The sequence below is a fragment of the Danio rerio genome, chromosome 9, assembly GCF_052040795.2.
Source record: "Danio rerio strain M-AB ecotype USA chromosome 9, GRCz13ab, whole genome shotgun sequence".
Lineage (NCBI taxonomy): Eukaryota > Metazoa > Chordata > Actinopteri > Cypriniformes > Danionidae > Danio > Danio rerio.
The window spans coordinates 345,489-368,006 of NC_141029.1; the positions used below are offsets into that span (position 1 = coordinate 345,489).

The 22,518-nt window shown below is 37.7% G+C and overlaps 2 protein-coding genes across 3 annotated transcripts; one reads left to right on the top strand and one right to left on the bottom strand.

Moving 5' to 3' along the window:
- The first annotated feature begins 325 nt into the window (after window positions 1-325).
- Window positions 326-11,936, top strand: stac3 (SH3 and cysteine rich domain 3). 2 transcript variants are annotated; one of them, NM_001003505.2, is made up of 13 exons: window positions 326-473; window positions 2,809-2,869; window positions 2,949-3,027; window positions 3,493-3,649; window positions 3,833-3,930; window positions 4,012-4,072; window positions 5,299-5,396; window positions 5,776-5,842; window positions 6,618-6,664; window positions 8,064-8,155; window positions 8,531-8,582; window positions 9,344-9,481; window positions 10,238-11,936. In NM_001003505.2, the coding sequence occupies exons 2-13, from the start codon at window positions 2,853-2,855 to the stop codon at window positions 10,334-10,336; spliced, it is 1,005 nt and encodes a 334-aa protein (NP_001003505.1). In that variant the 5' UTR covers window positions 326-473; window positions 2,809-2,852; the 3' UTR covers window positions 10,337-11,936. The 2 variants fall into 2 exon arrangements, with proteins under 2 accessions (NP_001003505.1, XP_087122445.1); XM_087266319.1 differs by having other exon boundaries at window positions 346-473; window positions 2,717-2,869.
- A 3,945-nt stretch (window positions 11,937-15,881) lies between these two features.
- ndufa4l2a (NDUFA4 mitochondrial complex associated like 2a) lies at window positions 15,882-20,408 on the bottom strand. The gene is made up of 4 exons (XM_087267234.1): window positions 20,220-20,408; window positions 18,548-18,633; window positions 17,838-17,898; window positions 15,882-16,794 (listed from the first exon to the last, which is right to left on the bottom strand). The coding sequence occupies exons 1-4, from the start codon at window positions 20,265-20,267 to the stop codon at window positions 16,738-16,740; spliced, it is 252 nt and encodes an 83-aa protein (XP_087123360.1). The 5' UTR covers window positions 20,268-20,408; the 3' UTR covers window positions 15,882-16,737.
- Between the last annotated feature and the right edge of the window lie 2,110 nt (window positions 20,409-22,518).

Here is a 22,518-nt window from a genome sequence, read left to right on the forward strand (position 1 = left end):
TAGAACTTCTGTGTTCAGCTGCTGCCACACAATCTACACTGTAGAAGAGCTGGAGTTTTATTCACTTGGCTAGAAAGTGCTTCTTCATTAATGAATTAATTAAATATATTTATTACTGTGTGACATTAGAGAAGTCATAATGTTTAGTAAAAAGGTGCTGTTCAGCTGCAGGCCTGCTGTGAGTGTGTGAAGGTCTGCATGTGTGCCTGTCTGTCAGAGGGACAGATATACAGAGAGACTCGTATTACTCTCCGTCATCTAACACCTGCTGAAAACACTCACAGTGACACACACACACACACACACACACACACACACACACACAAAGTGTTCAATCCTCAGTTCAGAGCAGTCTGGTTATTACTGAGTTAAGATTATCTTCTGTGCTGAAGCAAATATTAACTTATCTGTATCAGGGTCACACCTCACTGACTGAAAACTGGGATTATAGCACAGAAACACATCATCTACAGGTGTGTATGCTTGAACTTGCTTGTTCTGATGGCATGATTTAGTGGTTGTGTGCATTTAAATCTTTTCTATGTATAGTCTAGAAAACGTTTCTGATTTGTTCCTGTAGCTCAGTTTAGTGAGAGATCCTGAATTTGTTGGCCTCAAAAAAAGTTTCCAACTCAGATATAGAAGTTGTGTGTGTGGATTTGAGGATTTCATCATGCTCTCATGTGTACAAATTAACTGTGAAACCTTTTTGTGTTCATTTATTCCATAATAAACAGGTGTATGTAGGGTGTGACATGATCATTGCACTGCATTCGCCACCCTGAAATTACTTTATTTTCAATAAGAGAACCAGAAATCTGTCTCAACACGGAGTGGACATCCTCAGATTCCCAATTTCGCACTGCAAGGTCAACATTAGAAACACCCAGTGGTGGAAAGAGTACAGTAAAATCATGCTTAAGTACAAGCACATACTTGCCTAAAACTGTAGTGCAGTAGAGTAAAAGTGTCTGCTGTAAATATTACTCAGTATAGCTTTCAAACGTACTCAAGAGTAGGGAGTATTACACTGTGAAAAGCTGATGCGTTTACATGTAACTTGCACATGTGTGTGTGTAAACGTAAGATTCTGTAGTGCATCTAGTGATTGCCCAGCAGGTACACAATGTCATAAGACGTTAATATTAGGTTAGATTTAAGTTGTGATGTCGGGAAACCAAAATTCAGTTTCTAACCAGTGCAAATCAAATGACGTTGATATTTGGTTGATTTTAGGTTTTTAGAAAGTGACCAAAATCTAATGTCGCGCCAACACCTTAAACCAACATCACATTGACGTCACATACTGATATTATTTCATCAGGTATGGCAACCGAAATCCAACATCTGATAGACGTCATAGTGGTAACGTCCACACAACGTCAAGCTGTAACATCATTAGACGTTGATTTTAGGTTGATTTCAGGTTTAACGTTAGACATTGACGTTGGCCTGACATTGAGTTCTGACGTCAAACTGATTTTCACTTCCAAACAAAATGCACTGTCTCCAAGATGTTAGTGTACAAGGTCAATCTGACGTCATGTTGACGTCTTGTGCCTGCTGGCTGTTTAAGGCCATTTGGCTCATCATATAGTAAACATTTGCCATCTTCTCATCAGTGATGTGCATCTAAACAGTCTCTGGGTCAGTGAGTGTGAAGATTGTGGACATCTTCTTTTATGCACTTTAAATGCTTCTAAACAGTTTGCTGCAATTATAAATCATCTTGAGGTAGTTCATTATGAGGTGACTTACCTTCAGTGTGTGATTTGATCAGACAGGAACCACAGGACTGATCTCTCTAATCTCCATAGACAAGAAAAAATACAGTAGTGACTGCAGGATGAAGGAAATTAGTGGAGTAAAAGTACAGATACTGCAGTAAACGTACTCAAGGGAAAGTAAAAGCCCACATTTATAAAACTGCTCTCTAAATTACAATTCCTGAGAAAACTACTTTGTTACAGTAAATTGAGTATTTGTAATTAGTTACTTTACACCACTGGAAACACCTAATCACAGCGGCTAATATGTCAGTGATCATAGCACTTTACAAACATGTGTTTACAAGTCAGAATCTAATAATTATGATGATTTGTCAAGAGAGATATGAATACTCAGACCACTTCAGGAGGTGTTCTGATGTGCATGAGAGATGTGCTCTCGTTTAAAACCACATATTATGCGCACATGACGATCCACATTTCTTACAGGATGCTCCACTGACCTGTGGGGTTCCCCAGGGCTCTATTTTGGCCCCGTTGTTATTTTCCATTTGCATGCTCCCTCTCTGATCTATTTTGAGAAAATGTGGGCATCGTTGCAGGAATTACACACCGGTTTACTTCCCAGCACACAATTTAGTTTTTAATAGACGTTTAATAGACATCTAAGCATAAACAGCTTGGCTAAAACAAGACTAAACTTGGGCTGTCAGTGAAAATCTAATAGACATCTAAGAATAGCCCAAAACTAGACTATAGTCGTCAAGTGGACAGATTAGACAGACTCTATATGTGTAGTCCTTCATTTCTGTTTATTTGATGGCTAGTCTAGTTTTAACCTATGGACGTCTATTAGATGTTCAGCCCAAGTTTATCCTTGTTTGAGCTGAGATGACATTGTTTGGACGTCTATCAGACATCTATTAGACATCTTTTAAAAACAAAAAATGCTTGCTGGGTTGCTAGTGGTTAATGTAAACGCTTTTCAGAATCAGACAGATATCTGATCAGAGTAAACGCATGAAGAGAGCAGGTGTACACAAGCTGGAGTTTTCTTGAAGCTGGTGAGTGTCTCCTGCAGGTGCGGATTTCTGCTGACTGACTGCGTCTGAAGAGGCTGGACTGATGGCTCAATATGACCAGTGAGTGTTTGACAGATTAAACAGTCTTTCAGGAGCATTATATAAGATTACAGCTATCCTAATGCTCAATGTGTTCCAGACTGGAGGATAAAGACTCGCTGGACATCCACGATAACCCTCCAGCGCCAGAGAATGTGGTGAAAGAGGACGACAACACTGTACGTATGATCACCTTCTCTTATTAGCTCTCATTCAACACACATTTGTAAATACAGGAGTGAATTATTTGTGTAGCACAAAGCTTCCTGAAAACCCTATTCACAAACACTTGTCAGAACTGAGATATATTTAAATATGAACTGTTGTTTAACTTATTAAACTAAATTAATTAATAAATAAAGGGTGTGTGCTCCCTCATTCATAATCTGCATAAACCCACCTATGCCGGAAATCAAAATGCTCTGCCATCACTTTTGATTTGATTAAATATTAGTCATTTTTAAGCCTTGTTAAATTGAACTTTAGCTACTGTTTTTGCATTCACTAACATTAACTAATGGACTATTATTGAGTAGTGTTTTCAACGTTAGTTCTGCTGGGGCTTCATAAATGAGACCTGCAGTGTGTACGGTGAGCACACAGCCGACTCGGTCATCCTCTCAGGTGTATTTTCTCATCCTCAGGTGTATTTTGTGTATGATGAAGAGGTGGAGGAAGAAGAAGCTCCTCCGCCACCCACCCCGGAGCCCATAGTCCAGGTCAACGACAAACCACACAAATTCAAGGACCACTACTGCAAGAAACCCAAGTTCTGTGACGTCTGCGCACGGATGATTGTTCGTAAGTTCACATTGATAGCAAGTTACAATAACAGCACACATATTGTCTCAACCCTTTGCCTCATATGTTTGCATTGTTAAGGTAAACTGTTCTTGCCAAAATGAATGATCAGATACACACATAAGTTGCAGAAGAAACTCTACGATATGAAACGTATGCGCTGTGTGGTGTCTCTACTTTCAGTCAATAATAAGTTTGCGCTGCGCTGTAAAAACTGCAAGACCAACATCCACCACTCCTGCCAGTCATACGTGCAGTTCCAGAGATGCTTCGGCAAAATAGTGAGATGAAAAAAATATTTAATATACATGATTAACCCAGACGCTCAGCTTGAGTTTGATTAATCTCCCTCTCTCCATCAGCCTCCTGGGTTCAGACGGGCGTACAGCTCTCCTCTCTATGACCAGGAGATCAATAACCCGGGTGAGTCACATGTGTTAATAATCAGAGGTCATTTCTGATTTACATTACCATTTAGTCATTTAGCAGAAGCTTTTATCCAAAGCGACTTACAAATGAGGACAAGGAAGCAATTTACACAACTATAAGAGCAACAATGAAGAAATGCTGTAGGCGAGTTTCAGGAGTGTAAAGTGTAAGAAGCAAAGCATTAGTAATTTATTTCTTTTGTGTAATCCAGTTAGTGGTGGAGCCAGAGAGGCAATTGCAGATTAGGAAGTGAAGTGGAAAATAAACAGTTGAGTTTTTAGTCGTTTCTTGAAGACAGCGAGTGACTCTGCCGTTCTGATGCAGTTAGGGAGTTCATTCCACCAACTGGGCAGATTGAGCGCGAGAGTTCGGGAAAGTGATTTCTTCCCTCTTTGGGATGGAACCACGAGGCGACGTTCATTCACAGAACGCAAGTTTCTGGAGGACACATACATCTGCAGAAGTGAGAGCAGATAAGGAGCAAAGCCAGGAGTCGCTTTGTAGGCAAACATCAGAGCTTTGAATTTGATGCGAGCAGCAACTGGCAGCCAGTGCAAACGGATGAGCAGCGGAGTGACATGTGCTCTTTTAGCTTCATTAAAGACCACTCGTGCTGCTGCGTTCTGAAGCAGCTGAAGAGGCTTAATTTACATTAAAACAACTCTTGATGATGATGATAAGGGATGAAGCTGTGTTTAAAACACATTCAATATGCTGATAATTGTTGAAATGTGTACTAAACAACGAGAGATGAAGCTCTCTGCTCATGTAGTCTGTTATTTTAAAGCTTTAGCTTTCGGACTATAGATAGATGCAAAAGTTATAGATGCTCCCTCAAATAGTCCACTATTTAGGAGAGTATAGGGGTTAATTTTGAACACAGCTGTTGATTAGCTTGTTCTAGTGTGTTTGATGCAATAGTATCTGAATGCAGCCTTTATGATGCAAGCTGTGATTATATCACTCAGCGATGCAATGTCAGACACAGTGCACTCAATGGAGTGAGTGACATCACTGTGACGGGTAGGGTAAGGGGTGGGGTTTGGTGAGAGCATTAAAAAGCATTGGATGCAGCCCAGATTGCATCTGCGACAGCTCTGCATCCAGACATCCTCGATTGATGAGGGTTGGACTAAACTCTGCAGGATTAAGGCCCTTCAGGAACAAAGTTCTCCATCTCTGAACTGAACACTAACCTACAGAAGCATGTCTGTGCACAGGTCAGCAGAACCGCACAGATCCGGTGTTCGACACGCTGAGAGTCGGAGTGATCATGGCCAATAAAGAGAGGAAGAAAGGCTCAGAGGACAAGAAGAACGTAAGTGACCACAGGATATCAGGATGTTACTTATGTACCTGGCAGGTCTACTGGAGGATTGGGCAAGCAGGAGCCGATGGTAGTGCATCAGGAGAAGTATGAAGATGAACTGAGTGAAGATGCTGAGAGAGAGCAGCTCCTTCACAATTCATCTTCATAAACACCACGGTATACTTCCAATAAAGTGCTTGTTTTCTTTGTTTGTAGGCAAAAAGAAGCTTAATAAGACTGAGTGAAGTAAACTGTTTCTGTAAAAGAAGTGAGACTTTAGGACCAGACAAGACCTGCAGCACAGAGACTGTTGTAGATGTGTCTGAGCTCTCGCTGTTACCTATTATGAATGAATGAATGTATGTGTGTGTGTGTGTGTCTCCTGAAGATGATGATGATGATGATGGAGGAGGAGGAAGCTCAACAGCCCAAAGAGGATGAAGAGGGCGCTGAGGGTAAGCATATCTGCACCGTGTGGTTTTGGGTTGATTTCGACCTTTATTCTGACATGTGCGTCTTCCTTCAGTCTCTCTGAGGTTTTGTGGTGCTGTGTTCATGTGGTGTACAGAGGGGTATGGAGGAGGCAATTAGCCTCTCCTGATGAGGAGAGGCTACCTGATGAGCCTCTTCTAGTGTGTGAGCATTTAAGGTGCACAAGTAACGCGCTCTGCGCTGGACTTTAGACCTGCTTTTAGATGATCTATTGCACAGTCCATTTTAGTTTCTTAGAATAGCAGTGCTCCAACAATGCGCCTTAACACACCTCCTTTTCAGACCAGAAAAACCCATGCGTCCACAAAGTGGTGCAAATGGATTTATTATTTAAACAACATGGCACAAATTATGAAAATTACTGTTGCATTGGTCTGAAAATAGCAACACATTGCGGCATACCCGTCTTCTGCCTTATTGCACCAGGTGTATGATAAGGCCATAAAACTTGGTCATGTTTTGAGACTGCTTGGATAAAACACAGTCCATTATAAAATGATCTTTGTTTGCAGTGTGGTTATCACAAATGATGTAAAGCATGTTAATGAGCATGTTTTCTTTGAATTCTAGTGATGTCTTGAACTTTAACTACCTTCAAACATGAGCTTGGCCTGCTAATTTAGTTGTTTTATTAACGAGAAAAACATTTTGAAGGGAGGTTGCATCCACACTGGCTTTATGTATGAATTACCTACAGAATTAAGTGCTGAATGGGCATACTGTATACTTCATTGATAGGGAAGCAAGATGGAGACAAGAAAGACAAAACCGCAACAGATGACAAGGTAAAAGACTGCTGTGCTGTGCTGTGTGTGTCAGAAAAGAAAAATAATCCTCTTTTTAAGATTGGACTGGCATGTCAACATTAGGAAGCCTTTTCCTAGCTTCATGAGCCTTGACTCCAGAATCTTACTGGTATTGCCTAAAAGCTTCAAGTGTGCCTGCACTGACATGAAATTCTGTTCTTACTTAAGAGTCTGTGTCCTGTTTTTAGTCCATTATCTAAAAACTCTTAAATCAAGAAGCATTTATAGACAAGCAAAACAATAGTGTTGTTTTCAGAAATAATGAGTCAAAATGAAGAGAGTTTTTCATTCAAACAAGCAGAATAATCTTATTTTAAGCAGAATGAGATTGTTTTGGTTCCCCATTGACACATTCTTTAGCTTGTTTTAAGGAAAAACTTGCCTAATTTTGACATATTATTTCCAAAAAAAAGACATTTGAGAAAATGCTTCTTGATTTAGGAATTTCTTTATATTTGCACAAGAAAAAAGACACAAAGGGGTTTTGCAGTGTACTAATGCCAATTCAGTTTCTACTAATATTTAATTTTACTTTCACTATTAATATTTTTAAGAGGTTTTTCACCTTTATTATGACAGGACAGTAGGGAAGTCAGACAGGAAAGCACCGGGAGCAGAGAATGGCAAAGAATCTGCAAATGACCTTGAGCCGGGAATCGAACTCGGGTCACTGTGAGCACGTTGGTGTTATATGTCAGTGCACAATACCACTAGGCTACTGGCGCAGACCACTTCCACTATTAAAAAGCTAATTAAAAGTATAATGTTGTGTGTCGACGCCAGTAGCCTAGTGGTTAGTATGTTGACACAAAGCACCAATGTGCTCACGGTGATCTGAGTTCGATTCCCGACTCAAGATCCTTCCCCATGTCTGCTCCCCACACTTTCCTGTCTGTAAAATCTCAACTGTACTATCCCAATAATGATGAAAACCCCTAAATATCGTTATATAAAAAAGGTTTAATGCTGTGTAAAAGGTGTTGAATACTATTTTTTTGTTATTTACTGTTTGTTGTATTTTTGTGGGTCAAACATTCACTCATTAAATGCTGCTTGTTCAAACTACTGATTTAAAATGAGTTGAAACAGCACAATATTCAGCAGTTTTTGAGACACGTAATTGATTTATGATTTATGATTTATATTTTATCTACTTGAAGTTGTAAAAACTGAGCTGGGACCACTTGAAGAAATTGTGTGGAACCCAGTCTTTTATCCAGTGTTTGATGGTTGTGAGTGCACTTGTTTTGCATTTAATGACGGTGGGCATTGCTTTAACAGGCAGAGATGCTTCAGCGTACTCATGATGGAGTCTGAATCTGCCTCTGCTCCTGATCCTCCTTTAAACTCTCTAACAGACTGTATTTGATGATTGCAGAACAAGAAGCAGCAGCAGACCTTCAGTCAGTCGCATTATTATATGGCTCTGTATCGCTTTAAAGCCATCGAGAAAGATGATCTGGACTTCCAGTGAGTCTCATACAGCACATTCACATATTTAATATCAGTCAGAGTCATGAGCCGTGTTGACATGCACATATTCTCATGTAAACGGTGGAAGATGGAATTTAAAATGCTTAATGAAACACCAAGATGCAAATGAATTGTGGAAATGCTCAAAAACTGATGCGCTTTTATCTCATATGAAAATAGCAAACTTTTTCTGTCTGATTTTTGCTCCTGTTCATCAGCCTGTGGTGATTCTGCTCTCTTTGACTCATTGATGGAAACACTGCTTTACTCATAAATGTTATATGAAATATTCCTGATTTACACAAGTCTAATGCACATCTTTTGTGTGTGTGTGTGTGTGTGTGTGTGTGTGTGTGCACGTGTGCGTTTCAGTCCAGGAGATCGTATAACTGTTTTGGATGACTCTAATGAGGAGTGGTGGAGGGTGAGGTTTTTAATCTATTTATTTGTTTTATTATTATATTAATCTTGACGGCTGTACTTTCCTGTTCTTTTTGGGAATTTCTCCAACATTTTTGTGATCTATTCATGTTAAATACTGCCTTGTTATATTTATCTAGGTTCATTTATTACCTCCCCAAAAAAGTTACAGGCTGCATTTTTAAGTAGTAATATGTAGGAAATATAACGCTGTAATGTTAGATATTAGCATTTTGAAATGATGAGAGGAGAACTGGTGTTGGAGAACATAAGTTAATATAAGTTAATTAGGGTAACTAGGCAGGTTAGGGTAATTATGCAAGTTATTGTATAATGAAGTTTTTTTCTGTAGACTATCGAGAAAATTATCGCTGAAGGAGCTAATAATACTGACTTTAAATGGTGTTTAAAATATTAAAAACTGCTTTTATTCTAGCCGAAATAAAACAAATAAGACTTTCTCCAGAAGAACAAATATTATCAGACATACTGTGAACATTTCCTCAATCTGTTCAACATCATTTGGGAAATATTTAAAAAAAGGGGGGCGAATAATTTGGACTTCAACTATATATATATATATATATTCACATAAATTCACATATATCATATCAAATTCACATATATCACATATATGATATTGCATATCCATATATATCATATTTTTTATATAGTACATTCTATATTTAAATATATTTTCTGTAGCCTTCTGTAAGACACTGTATATGGAAAAAATGATTTTATCAGTTTTCTGTTGTGTTAAAGGGCAAGATTGGTGAGAAGACGGGTTATTTACCCATGACCTACATCATCCGGGTTCGAGCTGGCGAGCGGGTTTATAAAGTGACCCGATCATTTGTGGGAAACCGAGAGATGGGCCAGATCACCCTGAAGAAAGACCAGGTCAGTCTGAGCTGATGGAGATCTATAGCTGTGCCTCCATCCAGATATTTCTATGTGCAGTTTGGATTATCACATAAAAAATGCATGACGTAGACGCCAAGATGCGCATACAGATGGAAAAAGTGCATGAAAACTGATGTTCACATCATGACTGGTATAAACGTCTCATTCAATAAGAAAAGAAGTGTGCATAAACTACAATGGACACTATTTCACCAGATAATCCCAGCCATCAATATTTATGTGTACACTTGTATAGCACTAGCTAACTCCATTAGTGTCTGTGGGAAATCCTGAGAGAAGTTTTACTTAAAGGCAAACAGAGAGTTTCGACAGACACCATGAAATAATAAATGTTTCCCCACTGCTATTGTTAAACCTTTTGATTTTAAAGTTAATATACTTTTACTCTGTGTAAATATTATTGGACAGCAAACTTAAGCAAACTAATCAATTTAAATTAAATTAAGTTAATATTTCTACACCTGTTTATAAGGGCTAATTCACCCAGACATGAAAATCATGTTATCATTTACTCTCCTTCAACATGTCTCTCTGTCTTTCTTTCTTTCTTTCTTTCTTTCTTTCTTTCTTTCTTTCTTTCTTTCTTTCTTTCTTTCTTTCTTTTTTTCTTTTTTCTGATGAACACAAAAGTAGATTGAAAAAAGCTGGAAACCACTGACTTCTATAGTATGTGTTTTACTGATTGGTATGTGAGCAGTCGTCAGTGTGTTTGACTGTGTGCTGGTTCTGCAGATCGTGGTGAAGAAAGGAGAGGAGGTGAACGGATATTTGAAGGTCAGCACTGGCCGTAAACTGGGCTTCTTCCCTGCGGATCTGCTGCATGAGCTCTGATGATCAGCAGAGAAGGATGAAGAGAGATGGAGCATGCACACAGCGGCTGCGTTACACTCCACTTTTACACACACACTCACAAACATCCCTTCACTTGTTCCCTCAGCGAAATCCCTGCCGCTATTATGAAGTACATACCTGTTCATCAAGTGAACGAGTGAAGATTTAGATGTTGACCCTAGCTTTTGTCAGATTTTTCAAGTCTGGTTCATATGTCCAATATATGTCCTAGAATGCGATGTGATTGTGACGTCTCAACAGTGTAGTGCTCAAGTGCTCAAGGGCTTAGGGCACTCCATTTAAACCCATTCAGATGCTCCGCCAGTAGTGGACACATATGTAACCTCATTAATGCTGTACATCCAAGGGAACGAGATGAAGGGAAGTTAGTGAGTCAAGAACATAAAATATTGTACTGGAACGCAGCCCCGGTGTCATTTCAACACACAATACACTCTTCCAAATAAATGTGCCATGAAGAGCCAAATCAGGGCTTCACAGTCATCATTAAACAGACATAACTAGAGTAAGCTTTGATTTGACATGCCGTCCCATCTGACACTGTGAAAAGTCTATTTTAGTTTTTATTTCTGTTGAGGCTGAACAACAGCATAAACTACTATCACAATGATGACCACAGGTGCTGATTATGTGCTGTATTCAGTGTTAAATGCTCCTAATGTCAGTTTAAACACCAGTTTACATGACATTTATTGCTGTACTACTGAAAGCAGCAGCAGATCGTTCAGATCTTCAATACAATAACCAGCAGACACTGTGAGAATGAACATCAGGACTGAGACTCAAAACAACATCATCAGTCTCTCAGTAGACTATTACTGATGTTCAAGAGCTTTAATATGCATCGACTAGACTAAAAGCCGTGATCATTATCGGGGGTGCGGTGGCGGGTGTTTAAATAGATTGCTGGTTGCTGCGTTTGGTACAGAGAGGGTGAAGGATGGGGGAATGTCTTTAATAGAGATTGTCATTTCTAATTTAACATAACTGTTTGATTGATTGTTTTATTTTTGAGCTACAAAAAAGCTAACTGAAATGAAATGTTAAGTGTTGTTGATTAATCAGATTTTTGTCACTCACTGGACAGAGGAAACTGCAGAAGACATCAGTGAGTTAATCAAGGCTGGTGCAGCTGCACTAGTGTATCCAGCATTGAACTCTGTTGGGTTATAAATGAAGTTGTTCATGTTTTTATTGTAATAAGTTCATTATAAAATATTCTAATATATTATGCATTCATTCATCTGATAAAATTTATTTGTAAATATTATTAAGTTAGGAAATTTAATTGAACTTTAATGTAACACAGCTTTGTTTATTTATCTTCAGCCCACAGCCCTTAATCAACTTTGGTTTTTGACTCTTCATGAGTGAACGTTTGGAGTACCCCTGTCATAGAGGAAGCTTTTAAGATTCCCCAAAGCCTGTTAAAGTGAACAAGTTCTTTAAAAAAGCTCTTAGATAGTGTAAAGAACATTTTTCCCAATCTAAAGTTTTTGTCCCACTTTTTTGTAGAATGAAACACTTTCATGAATGTCTTCTGGACCTATTGATGTCAATAAATAAGCTTTATATTTAAGACTCAAGGCACAATAATAACAATAACATCTTTCAGTGGACACTGCTGTTTTATTAGGATCTGTATCACCGGCCTTTATTCACACTGAATGTTAGGTATTTCAGTGCTAGTTGTTTCAGAATGTCTGTGGTGACTTGTGCCGACATTATTCTCCTGAATCCTCCAAAGTGATGGTCTGATGGTGTTTGTTGTGTCATCGGCCGCTCTGAGGCGCAGATCATTTATCAAAAAAATAAAAATAAAAAAAGAGCAGTGCATGAAACTTCAGAGCTCATTTGGAGCAGTTCTCATGCTGACATTACTCTCTTATCACACATGATGGTTCAGAAACATGCACGTCTCGAGAGCTCTTAATGTGTGAATCAGGCATGTTTGATTAGGCCAGTGGTTCTCAATTTTGGTCCTTCTCAGAACTTACTGGAGGCTTTCACTGGTTTCTACCCCCCTACAAACCCTGATTGAATCTAATTTTGATATTAAAAGTGGCAAAACATTAAAAGAGCTTAAATAATTTCACTCTGAAAGAACAGACTTGCTCAATTCAACATTTTAGTGGATAAAACTCATGGTTTCAAAACTCAGGAGAAAACAACGCTGCATCTCTTTTGAGTGTCATCCTTATGTATGCTTTTGTAGCCAACTAAAACTTCACCAATTATAATAAATAACTTTCTCCTCAAACGACTGAAGTGCAGATTTGAGCATATGTAGAGCAGTTCTGGACACTGCTGCCTGCGTTCTGCCTGCTCTGATCAGTGTCAGCTGCTCCTCATTAATCAGTCAGCAGAGGAGAAGGCGTCAAGCTGAAGACACAAACCCCAAACAGAACACTGATCTGTCAAATTGTTCATCTGTTAGCTTTTTAAAAACAGTAATTAACAATTACCAAATCGTGTTCATATAAAGTGTGTTTGGTGTGAGTCTGTGTTTCTGTAAACATCATTTGACATTGTGTGCGTCTCAATCAGCACTCCTGTTCTATACTCTGCCCTTAATGAACTCCCATCTGACTTTTTTTTTTTTTTTTTTTTTTGGTAACTGATGGTTTAACTGCTTTATAACAGAGCTCATTTTCTCTTTGTCTACCTGAAATGTATTTATTTACTTTTGGTATTGTGTGACAATACAGATTGAGTGATTATAACAGTAAGCAATAAAGTATTGTATATTATTAATCTCTTCCACAATCCCCTCATGCATATCTACTAAATAAATATACACTAGTACTTCTATAGTATTTAATTTCGAATTTTGATATGAAGTTAGTTTTGAAAGTGAAAGATGTTCAGTTTCCCCATGCATCCACTAGAGGTCAGTGAACATCAACACAACAGCACTTGTGCTTTAGTCATCAGAACTCAGCTGTTCTTACTGTATAACAACAAACTGTACAAACAATTCCAATAAAAGACTGAACATCCTAATTTGCTATATAACTGTGTAAGCTGATGTGTGGCAGAAACACATCACTTACAACAAATAGAAGTTTCGAAAAGAAAGTAAAGCATGCATTTTCTGTACATTTGTATAATATAAGTAGTTAAGTATGTGTAATGCACAATCATATTAGACTGGCAATGAAAGCTAATGAATTTCTGGGAATTATTTAGTTGATTTTGCGTAACAGAAACTCTGTGTTTCAGTAAGACTTTATTTTAAGCTCTCCATTTCATTTAATGTACTTACGTAATTAAAATTAACTATGCATAATTTACATGAAACTATCCCTCAACCTTACCCTAAGCACACAGTAAGTCCATGTAATCAATTAACTTATACTATTCAGTAATAATTAGTAATAATTTAATTACTTCCACAGTTACAAAAGCATCTTAAAGGACACATTCTGCTTTCAGGGAAACGCTTTTAATCATTTCATTAAGCTTGGATAAGGCTGTATCAGCACTGGTGGGAGGCGTGTGTTGGTGTCTCACCAGTGACAATATGCTGCGAGTCTGATATTGCATTCAACGGCATAACCATGTTTATAAAAGAAAAAAAACTTAAGAGGAACTACTTTCTTCCGCCATTCATTCACATCTGCAGCTGACATTACTGTAGAGCTATTGAATGATTCTCTAGCGTAATGTCTAACGTGAAGGCTAAACAGCTTTTGCTCACACTTTAAGATTATAAGGCTGAACAACATGAAATGCCATCAGTCTATCCCAGTATTTCTCTGTTGTAATTAGGATTTTGCAATATTTAACCCCAAAAACACTAGCAGATTGTGTGGTATAAATACAGCACTACAACATACAAAACAGAGAGATCGACTCAGAGTGTCACTTACCAGATTTATAATGACTTCTTCAGATCTAGTTTGAAACTTATGTTGAGAAAATGCTGCTTTTCTCCCCTGATTATGCGGTCTCTGTCACCATCTTGTGGTGAAACGGCAACCCTCACTGTCCTTGGTCTGCTCAGACAGGCTGATGGCAGCCGATGCACTGAATCTAATGCTCCGAAATTATACATATTTAAAATTGGCACTGTCCTAAATAAACTGCATAGCTGCAATTTAAACAACTACATTCTCACCTAAAGAGCCTCAAAAGTCCATTATGTTGTCAAACAGCGGCAGTATTAGTCAAACTGTAGAGTGTCCTCTGCTTGTTGCTGTATGTGGGCGGAGTAATGCACAAAGGGTGAAGATGAGTGCTGTTATTTGCAGGATATTGCACGGCTATCAGCCAATCAGATTCAAGAACCAGACAGAACAGTTGTGTGTGTGAGTGTGTGTGTGTGTGTATATATATATATATATTACACATAAAAGGCAGTGATTAAATTCCTGCAAGCTCCTCTAGATTATTATTATTAATGTTTTCATTCACAGAATCATAATGCTCTGGCGTGACTGCTCAACACAACAGTTTTATTGATTTGTTTCTGTTGGAATGGATGTTCGTGTTTATTTTAGGTGATGTAAATTCAGCGTTTCCATGAGGGAATGTGACTCTTGGCTTCCGGAGGAGACCCTGAAACACACACAGATCTTCATTTGTGTTGATGAAAGCTCTGGGGGTTTGCAGAGTAAACAGTGTGAGTCTGACGTCTGCCGGCTTCCGCTGTTTGTTTGTATGGATTGCCAGCTCAGCGTGGAGAACGTGCACAGAAGAGCATGAACAGACGCTGGGAAACAGCGGGACTGATGAAGGACGAGAATTAAGATGCAGATATAAAGATAGTGGATGAGGAGATTCACCCCAAACCTCTGTGAAACACTATGAGTACCCAGAAAAACACTAATGTAAGCAATTATTAACCCTTGTGTGCTGTTCAGATTGACTCCACTTTGGTGATGTTGGGGCTGTTTTTGCTCAATTGACTTCCATTATGATATTATTTATTGACTGCAAAGCCCTGACAGCTGTTGGGAAGAGAGGCAGTTGGTCATTTTTACTGTTGACCATCAGTCGCAGTGCAAATAAAGCTGATTAAATAAGAGATTGGAGATTAAATTAGAGATTTTGAGGCCAAATTAAGACTCAAAACGAGCCCATGTGGATAAAAAACCGACCCAACAGCACACAAGGGTTAAAAATTGTTATTATCATATAAAGATAGTGAGGCTTGTTCATGAAAAAGTAACAAAAACAGTGCTTAATTACTATGCACTTACATTTGTGTACAGATGTTTTACATTGTACTTATGTTTTTTTAATTATCATGTAAATACATTTATAAATACACTCTTGTCCATTCCTTACACCTTAACTCACCCCTAAACCTGCAAAGTCGCTTTATAAATGTACATATGCTTTTTAAAATCTAAATATTACAAACTTTAAAGTATCTGATATGCTGATGGCCGTCACACGCATGATAATCGTCTTGTGCACAGGCTGCAATAGTGCCGAGACCAACTCATATCTGAATTTAAAAAGCCCACTCTTTCAAAACTTCATTCAGATCAGCTTCATGAAGGACTCACACAGACGCTCACAGTGCTGACGTTTAATCAATGAGTTGTTGTTGTCCTGAACAGATGATGATTTTACACTGAATCCCGGAGTTAGGGTCAGGCCTCGGTCTCCTTCCCATGATCCTCTGCTCCTCAGGTTTGTTTACACTCAGACAAACATCTGCGTCTTCTGTTGGCCTTTTCTCATGCTCGGCAGAGGAAGGTCAGGTCATCGCAGCTTTCTGGGATTGAAGCTGTTCGTACTGTATGTACTACTGTAAAGCTCTAATATCAATACAACTAACTCTAGTGACAGATGCTATATTCAGCTCGCTATCTCTTATCTTCATTATTATCAGTGCATTTTATTAAGATGTATACAGTTGAAGTCTGAATTATTCACCCTCCTTACCAAGTTTCTGTTTAATGAGGATTTTTTTCAGCTCATTTCTAATCCTACTTAGTTTTCTTTCCTCTTCTCCAGGATGACAGCACATAATATTAGACTAGATATTCTTCAAGACACTAGTGTTCAGCTTACAGTGACATGTAAAGGCTTCACTAGGGTAATTAGGGTAAAGTTAGGGTAATTAGGCAAGTCATTGTATAACAGTGGTTTGTTCTGGAGACAATCCAACACTAATATTGCTGAAGGGGCCAATAATATTGAGCTTAAAATGCCTTTAAAACTATTAAAAGCTGCTTTTATTCTAGCCCAAATAAAACAAATAAGAAATATTAGAGGAGATGCTGTTGAGAAAAGAATGAGTATTGCACAGGGGGGTGAATAATTTTGTCCTCGACTGCATTTTTGTAAATATCACCTCACTCTAAAGTCAGTCTATTTTTGACCACATCTTTATGACAAACGCTGACTCAGTGATCATGACGTCTTCAGAAATCTGGTCCTTCCTTCTTCAGGTTTTTGTAGTCAGTGTTAATGGCCAGAAACTGAAGAAGAAAACAGGCAGAAATGATTCTACAGCAACTGGAAACATTAGAGAAATGCTTTAGCCACATTGTCAGACTAGTGGTAACAGACCTCTTGAGTTATTTTTACAGTGTTACATATATTGCTGTGTTTATTCAATTAAAATACTCCCACGTCTTTAACCCAGATATCTGTGAATGAAGAGCAGGCATGTGTTGGTCTTGTGAACTTGGTTTGAAGACTATAAAATCAAACCATTAAGGAAATGACATCAACAGGAAATGCCAAATTACACATTTCTACACTGAGAAACACCCTGAGATCAGATCTCTTCTTCATCAGCAGTCAGTCACTGGTTTGTCTGTGTTGTTTCAGTGTCTGCTGAATTAACTGTGACTGCTAATAACTCTGTTGTGTCTTAATAAACATTTAATAGGTACAATGTAAAAGCACCCAGGTTACCTTCATTTCTTTAAGCTGAATCAAATTAACCTTTTGAGTCCATATAACTTATTTTATGTTAAACTGACTTAAAACTGCTTGCATCAATTATAAAATTAAGTTAGCACATGATTAACTTAGTTTAATAAGTTATAGATAAGCACTTTAGATAAGTACACTGCAAACAATGCTTCTCTCACTTAGAGATTATGTATTGCAAATATCTCAGATGAAATCAATCGAGAAGCATTTCTAGACAAATACATCAAGCTCAATAATCTGCCAGTGGGGTGAGCCAAATCATGTTATTTCAAAGCAAAAGCCAGTTTATTTTACCTACCCCTAAGAGTATTGTGCTTGTTTTAATGAAAGACTCGCTTCATTTTGACTCATTATTGCTGAGAACAACACTATATGTTTGGCTTGTCTAGAAAATGCTTCCTGATTTAAGAATTGTTTGATATTTGGACTAGAAACGAGACAAAATCTGTAAGTGAGAGAAGGATTTTTGCAGTGTATTTATCTTAAGTGTTATCCAAGTTTTTACCACATTTATATAATGACTATGGTAAATACACAGTGTGCACACATGAGGGGAAATCATGCTGATGTGAGGGTTTACCTTGTACTGGTAGCTGGGACTGAGCTGGTTCCAGGGTTCAGGGTTTGTGCTCTTATTCCAGCTGTGAAGAGCAAATAATTTAATTAATTCAAACATCTATTATCAAACAACAAAAAGCCTTTTCCAGTAAATTTGTTTTGTCTTTGGCGTCCCAGAATCATGTCACACACTATTGTAATGTATTCACAATCCACTTTAAATCCTGTCAAGGCCAAAGCCAGTCTTTCCTCCAGCAGCTGTGAGCCTGTGTAAGTGTGTAAAGTGTGTGTTCTGCACATGTGTGATAGTGTGCAGTGCTGTATTGTGTGTGTTGGTGTTGTATATTAAGCTACAGTAAGCTTGTAATAAACTGCAGCACATTCTCTGTTATTTTACACACTCATTCCTCTACAGATTATTTATTATATTATTTCAAACCACTAAAATGCCAATGAAAGTCACTTTGTTACTGTAGAGTTGAATTATCAGCATCAGAAGTGGACAGAGCAGAGATCAACATCCCATAATGCAGTTCACCACCACAGATAAACACAACACACACTAAATACAGAAGAAACTGCTCATTAACTGATGTTTTACATTAACATAGGAACATTTTGTGCTCCAGGGTGAGATTGGGTTAAATATTAAGTACAATAGGCATGTTTTTGGTGAACAGAACTTACACAATGATCTCAATCTACCAAAGAAAGCTGTAATAATTTCCTTACACGACATGAGGTCCTCTGGCCAGACGGAATAAATACGTGAACGCTCCACCCATGCCCAGACAGATGAAGAAGAACTGCGGGATCAGCTGACAAACAAACACCACAGACACTTTACATCAACCAGCAACATCAACATGCTACGATATTAGTCCATTCTTTAGATTATATATCACTGTTACATTTACACTACCACTCAAAAGTCTGTTTTTAAAGAACATTATTCTGTTCATCAAGGCAGCATTTATTAAATGTATAAAATGTTAAACATATATATTCAAATTTTAAATAACTGCTTTCTCAAAATTATTACTCCAGTCATTATTGATTTTATTACTATAACCATTAATAATAATAATAATAATAATAATAATAATAATAATAATAACAATAATAATAATAATAATAACAATAATACTATTAATAATAATAATAATAATAATAATGATAATAATAAAAAATAATAATTCTATTAATAATAATAATAATAATAATAATAATAATAATAATAAAATACTACTACTACTACTACTACTACTACTACTACTACTAATAATAATAATAATAATAATAATAATGATAATAATAAAAAACAATAATTCTATTAATAATAATAATAATAATAATAAAATACTATTACTACTACTACTACTACTACTACTACTACTACTAATAATAATAATAATAATAATAATAACAATAATACTATTAATAATAATAATAATAATAATAATAATAATAATAACAGAGTGATTTCTGAAGGATCATGTGACTCTGAAGACTGGAGTAATGAAGCTGATTATTCATCTTTAAAATGAGTGGAATAAATGATTAGGTCACACTTTATTATGATGGTCTGTTTGTTGAAGTAAAGTTACATTGCATCTACATGCAAACTACCTCTCATTAGATTATCAGCAGACTGTTAGATTGGGGTTAGTGTAAGTTGACATGTACTTGCAAAGTTTCTTAAAGTCAGCTAAATGTCTGTTGAAGGAGAAGTATCAGCAGATATTAAGCAGACGGTTTACTAATACTCAAATGGACCATCAAAATAAAGTGTTACCAATGTTTAAATTAAATGATAAACTACTTCTGAACAGTTATTTTATAGTGAAACAACATTTCATCCTACTGACCCTAAATGTTTGACTGGTAGAGTATTTAATCAGATTTTATGTTTACACACAAATATTTTTCATGTCTTGTTTTAATCCAAAAATCTTCTATAAATGCACAATTTCTAGACAACATGTTGCTTTATTTTGAGAAGTAACAACTAATAATGAAAGTAATCTCTCTTTATTTTCACTCATTATTTCTGAAAACAAGACTATCTTTTGTGCTTGTCTAGAAAATGCTGACTGATGGAAGAACTTGTGGATTTTTAGACTGAAACAAGACAAGACCTCTCAGTAGGAAAAGCCTTATTTTCAGTGTGTGTGGAGAATTATAAGAGATGAGATAAATAATAGTGCGCTGAAGCATTATAACTAGAAACGTAATGTTTAAAGAACAATGTTGAATCCCACATGACATCTACACTGTTTTACTCCAGACGCTTCACGAGGAGCTGCTGCATCAGTTCACACGTCTAATCATGTGTTACTTCTTCAGTGGTCAGAATAAAACATTAGAGCACATACAGAAGTAGAAAAGAGATGAAAATACTCACTCCTGGGTGTTTCTTGACCTGATCTCGAACTTTCCGCAGCAGCAGCATCTTTACAGGAGCAGAAGTCTCAGCACAACTGAGACGCGAGAGAGTGTGTGTGAGTGTGTACGTGTGTGTTACAGCTGCTGTGAAAGGGATGGAGGAAGGGGAGGATTCTCGAAGACTGATAATTAGAGAGAAACAACTGGAGGAAAGACGGCATACCACATACACCAGCGTCACCATCATCATCATCATCCCACAAAGAACACTCCGCATAGCTGACTGAGATGAAGATATATTTGCCGTGGAGTTCTTGAGTTTGTAATAGAGCTGCGGATCTCACATGATCATTTATATGCTCCATCAGATGTTTCTATGGGGTCTTCATGCTTGAGTCCTCTTTCCTGCAGAGTTTATCTCTAATGCTGATCACACACATGGTTCATTAACAAATTGGATCGCCATGACAACAGCTAATTACAACACAAAAGGTGGCTTTTTGACACCTGGTGAAAGACAAACAGCAGACGGACACAACCCTACTCGCACAGCGCAACAGTCTATTAGTGAGGTGCCACAAGCTGTGCACAGGAATCAGAGAGGGAAATACAGTGCTTTTTAAAGGGTCATCAAACACCAAAAACACATCTGTTGAGATGTTGACAGTCATATATGTGTCCCACATTGCTTAAAGCGCTATCAGGACACATATATTTAGCTAAAAAGTGAAAACTGGTTGTTGATTTGTTCTTCTGGTTTAAAAGTAAATGTGGAAGCTGCGTCACAGCGATAAGATCATTGTGTAAATTCCAGCGTGGAGCGGCTGGAACAAAGTTTACTTTATTCATGACGATCTGCATCTGTATAATGTGATTATTATGAACAGTATTATTGATTATCTGCAGATTTACAATAAACACAAGTATAGATGTGTTTAGCTGTGGGGTTTTGGAGGCGTCTGCATCAGCATATGTGGATGAGAACAGGACGTGTGTTTGGATATCACTCAGTTTTCTGACCACACTTCATTATTATTGTTCATTTATTCCTCTGCTGGAGATTAGAACTGAATTTGGAAACAGTTTTGAAGCAAATCTTTGTGCTTAACAAAGGAGATTAAATATGTGGGCTGATGGATGTGTTCAGTGGAGTGAGTTTCCACCGTTTCCTCACTCCACCAAAGTAAAGGAGTAAAGTAAAGAGGCTGAATGGAGGAGGCTCGTTCTTTATCCTCGTGCTGCAGATGCTCTGTTTAACTGTGTTCTCGCTCGTGAAGCATTCAGTTCTTACACTTACAGAGTCGCCATGTAAATAGCGACAGCAGGCGGAGAAAACCCACTCAAACATGGGGAGAACATGCAAACTCTTAACAGAATCACCAACTGACCCAGTCGAGGCTCAAACCAGCGACCTTCTTGCTGTGAGGCGACATCGCTACCCACTGCGCCACCGCATTGCTCCTTCTTTTTTTTGCTTCCTCTGAACTTTTCGGCACCGCCTTTCCTTTTTTTGTTTTTACAGTCCATCTCTGACAATTAGCTTGTGTTGCACGTACTGTTTGTTTGACATTCTTGCCAGATTTTGATTACGTCCACGTAACCTCTGATTATGTCGGATTGGGTCGGCCCATCTCGAAACCTACCAGCTATTGCTGATTGGGTCAAACATTTATTATTATTTCTACTATTATCATCATCATATTCAGATCTTGGAAGTAATAAAAGCTGCCTGCATGTTAAAACGGTACAAAAAAATTTATTAAAAGAAATTTAAAACCTGACCGGCCCATATTTAAAAAATGGTCCGGCCCTTCTGGCATTTGCCAGATTTGTCAGATGGCCAATCCGCCCCTGGTACAGAACAATGAAGTTCAACCTGGGAAATGTAAAAGTGAGAGGTGTTTAGCGAAGACCGAATGTTCATTTTTGGGTGAACTATCCCTATAAATCACCACATGACCTTGGCGTTTGTGATAAATACAGCAGGTGATTAAATGAAAAACACACGCAGGATTGAGATGGCAATCAAATCATGCTTTACGTCCCCTGAGAATCAATTACAGTCAGGACAGGGCTTATGAGGCAGTGCTGTTGTACAGTATCACCAATGTTTGTACAGTAATTGTTTCTCAGGGGGGCGTGCAGGATATTCATAATTTACACAAGGCAGTTGATGATTTATAGTCGACTGAATCAAGAATGTTAAATTCATAATTAAACAATTGTGAGAAGATCAACACATACTCAGAGATGTTGTTGGTTTATTCTTGGTTAGCATGCTGCTGTCTGCAGTGTCCTCTGTGTCAGCACTGAACATT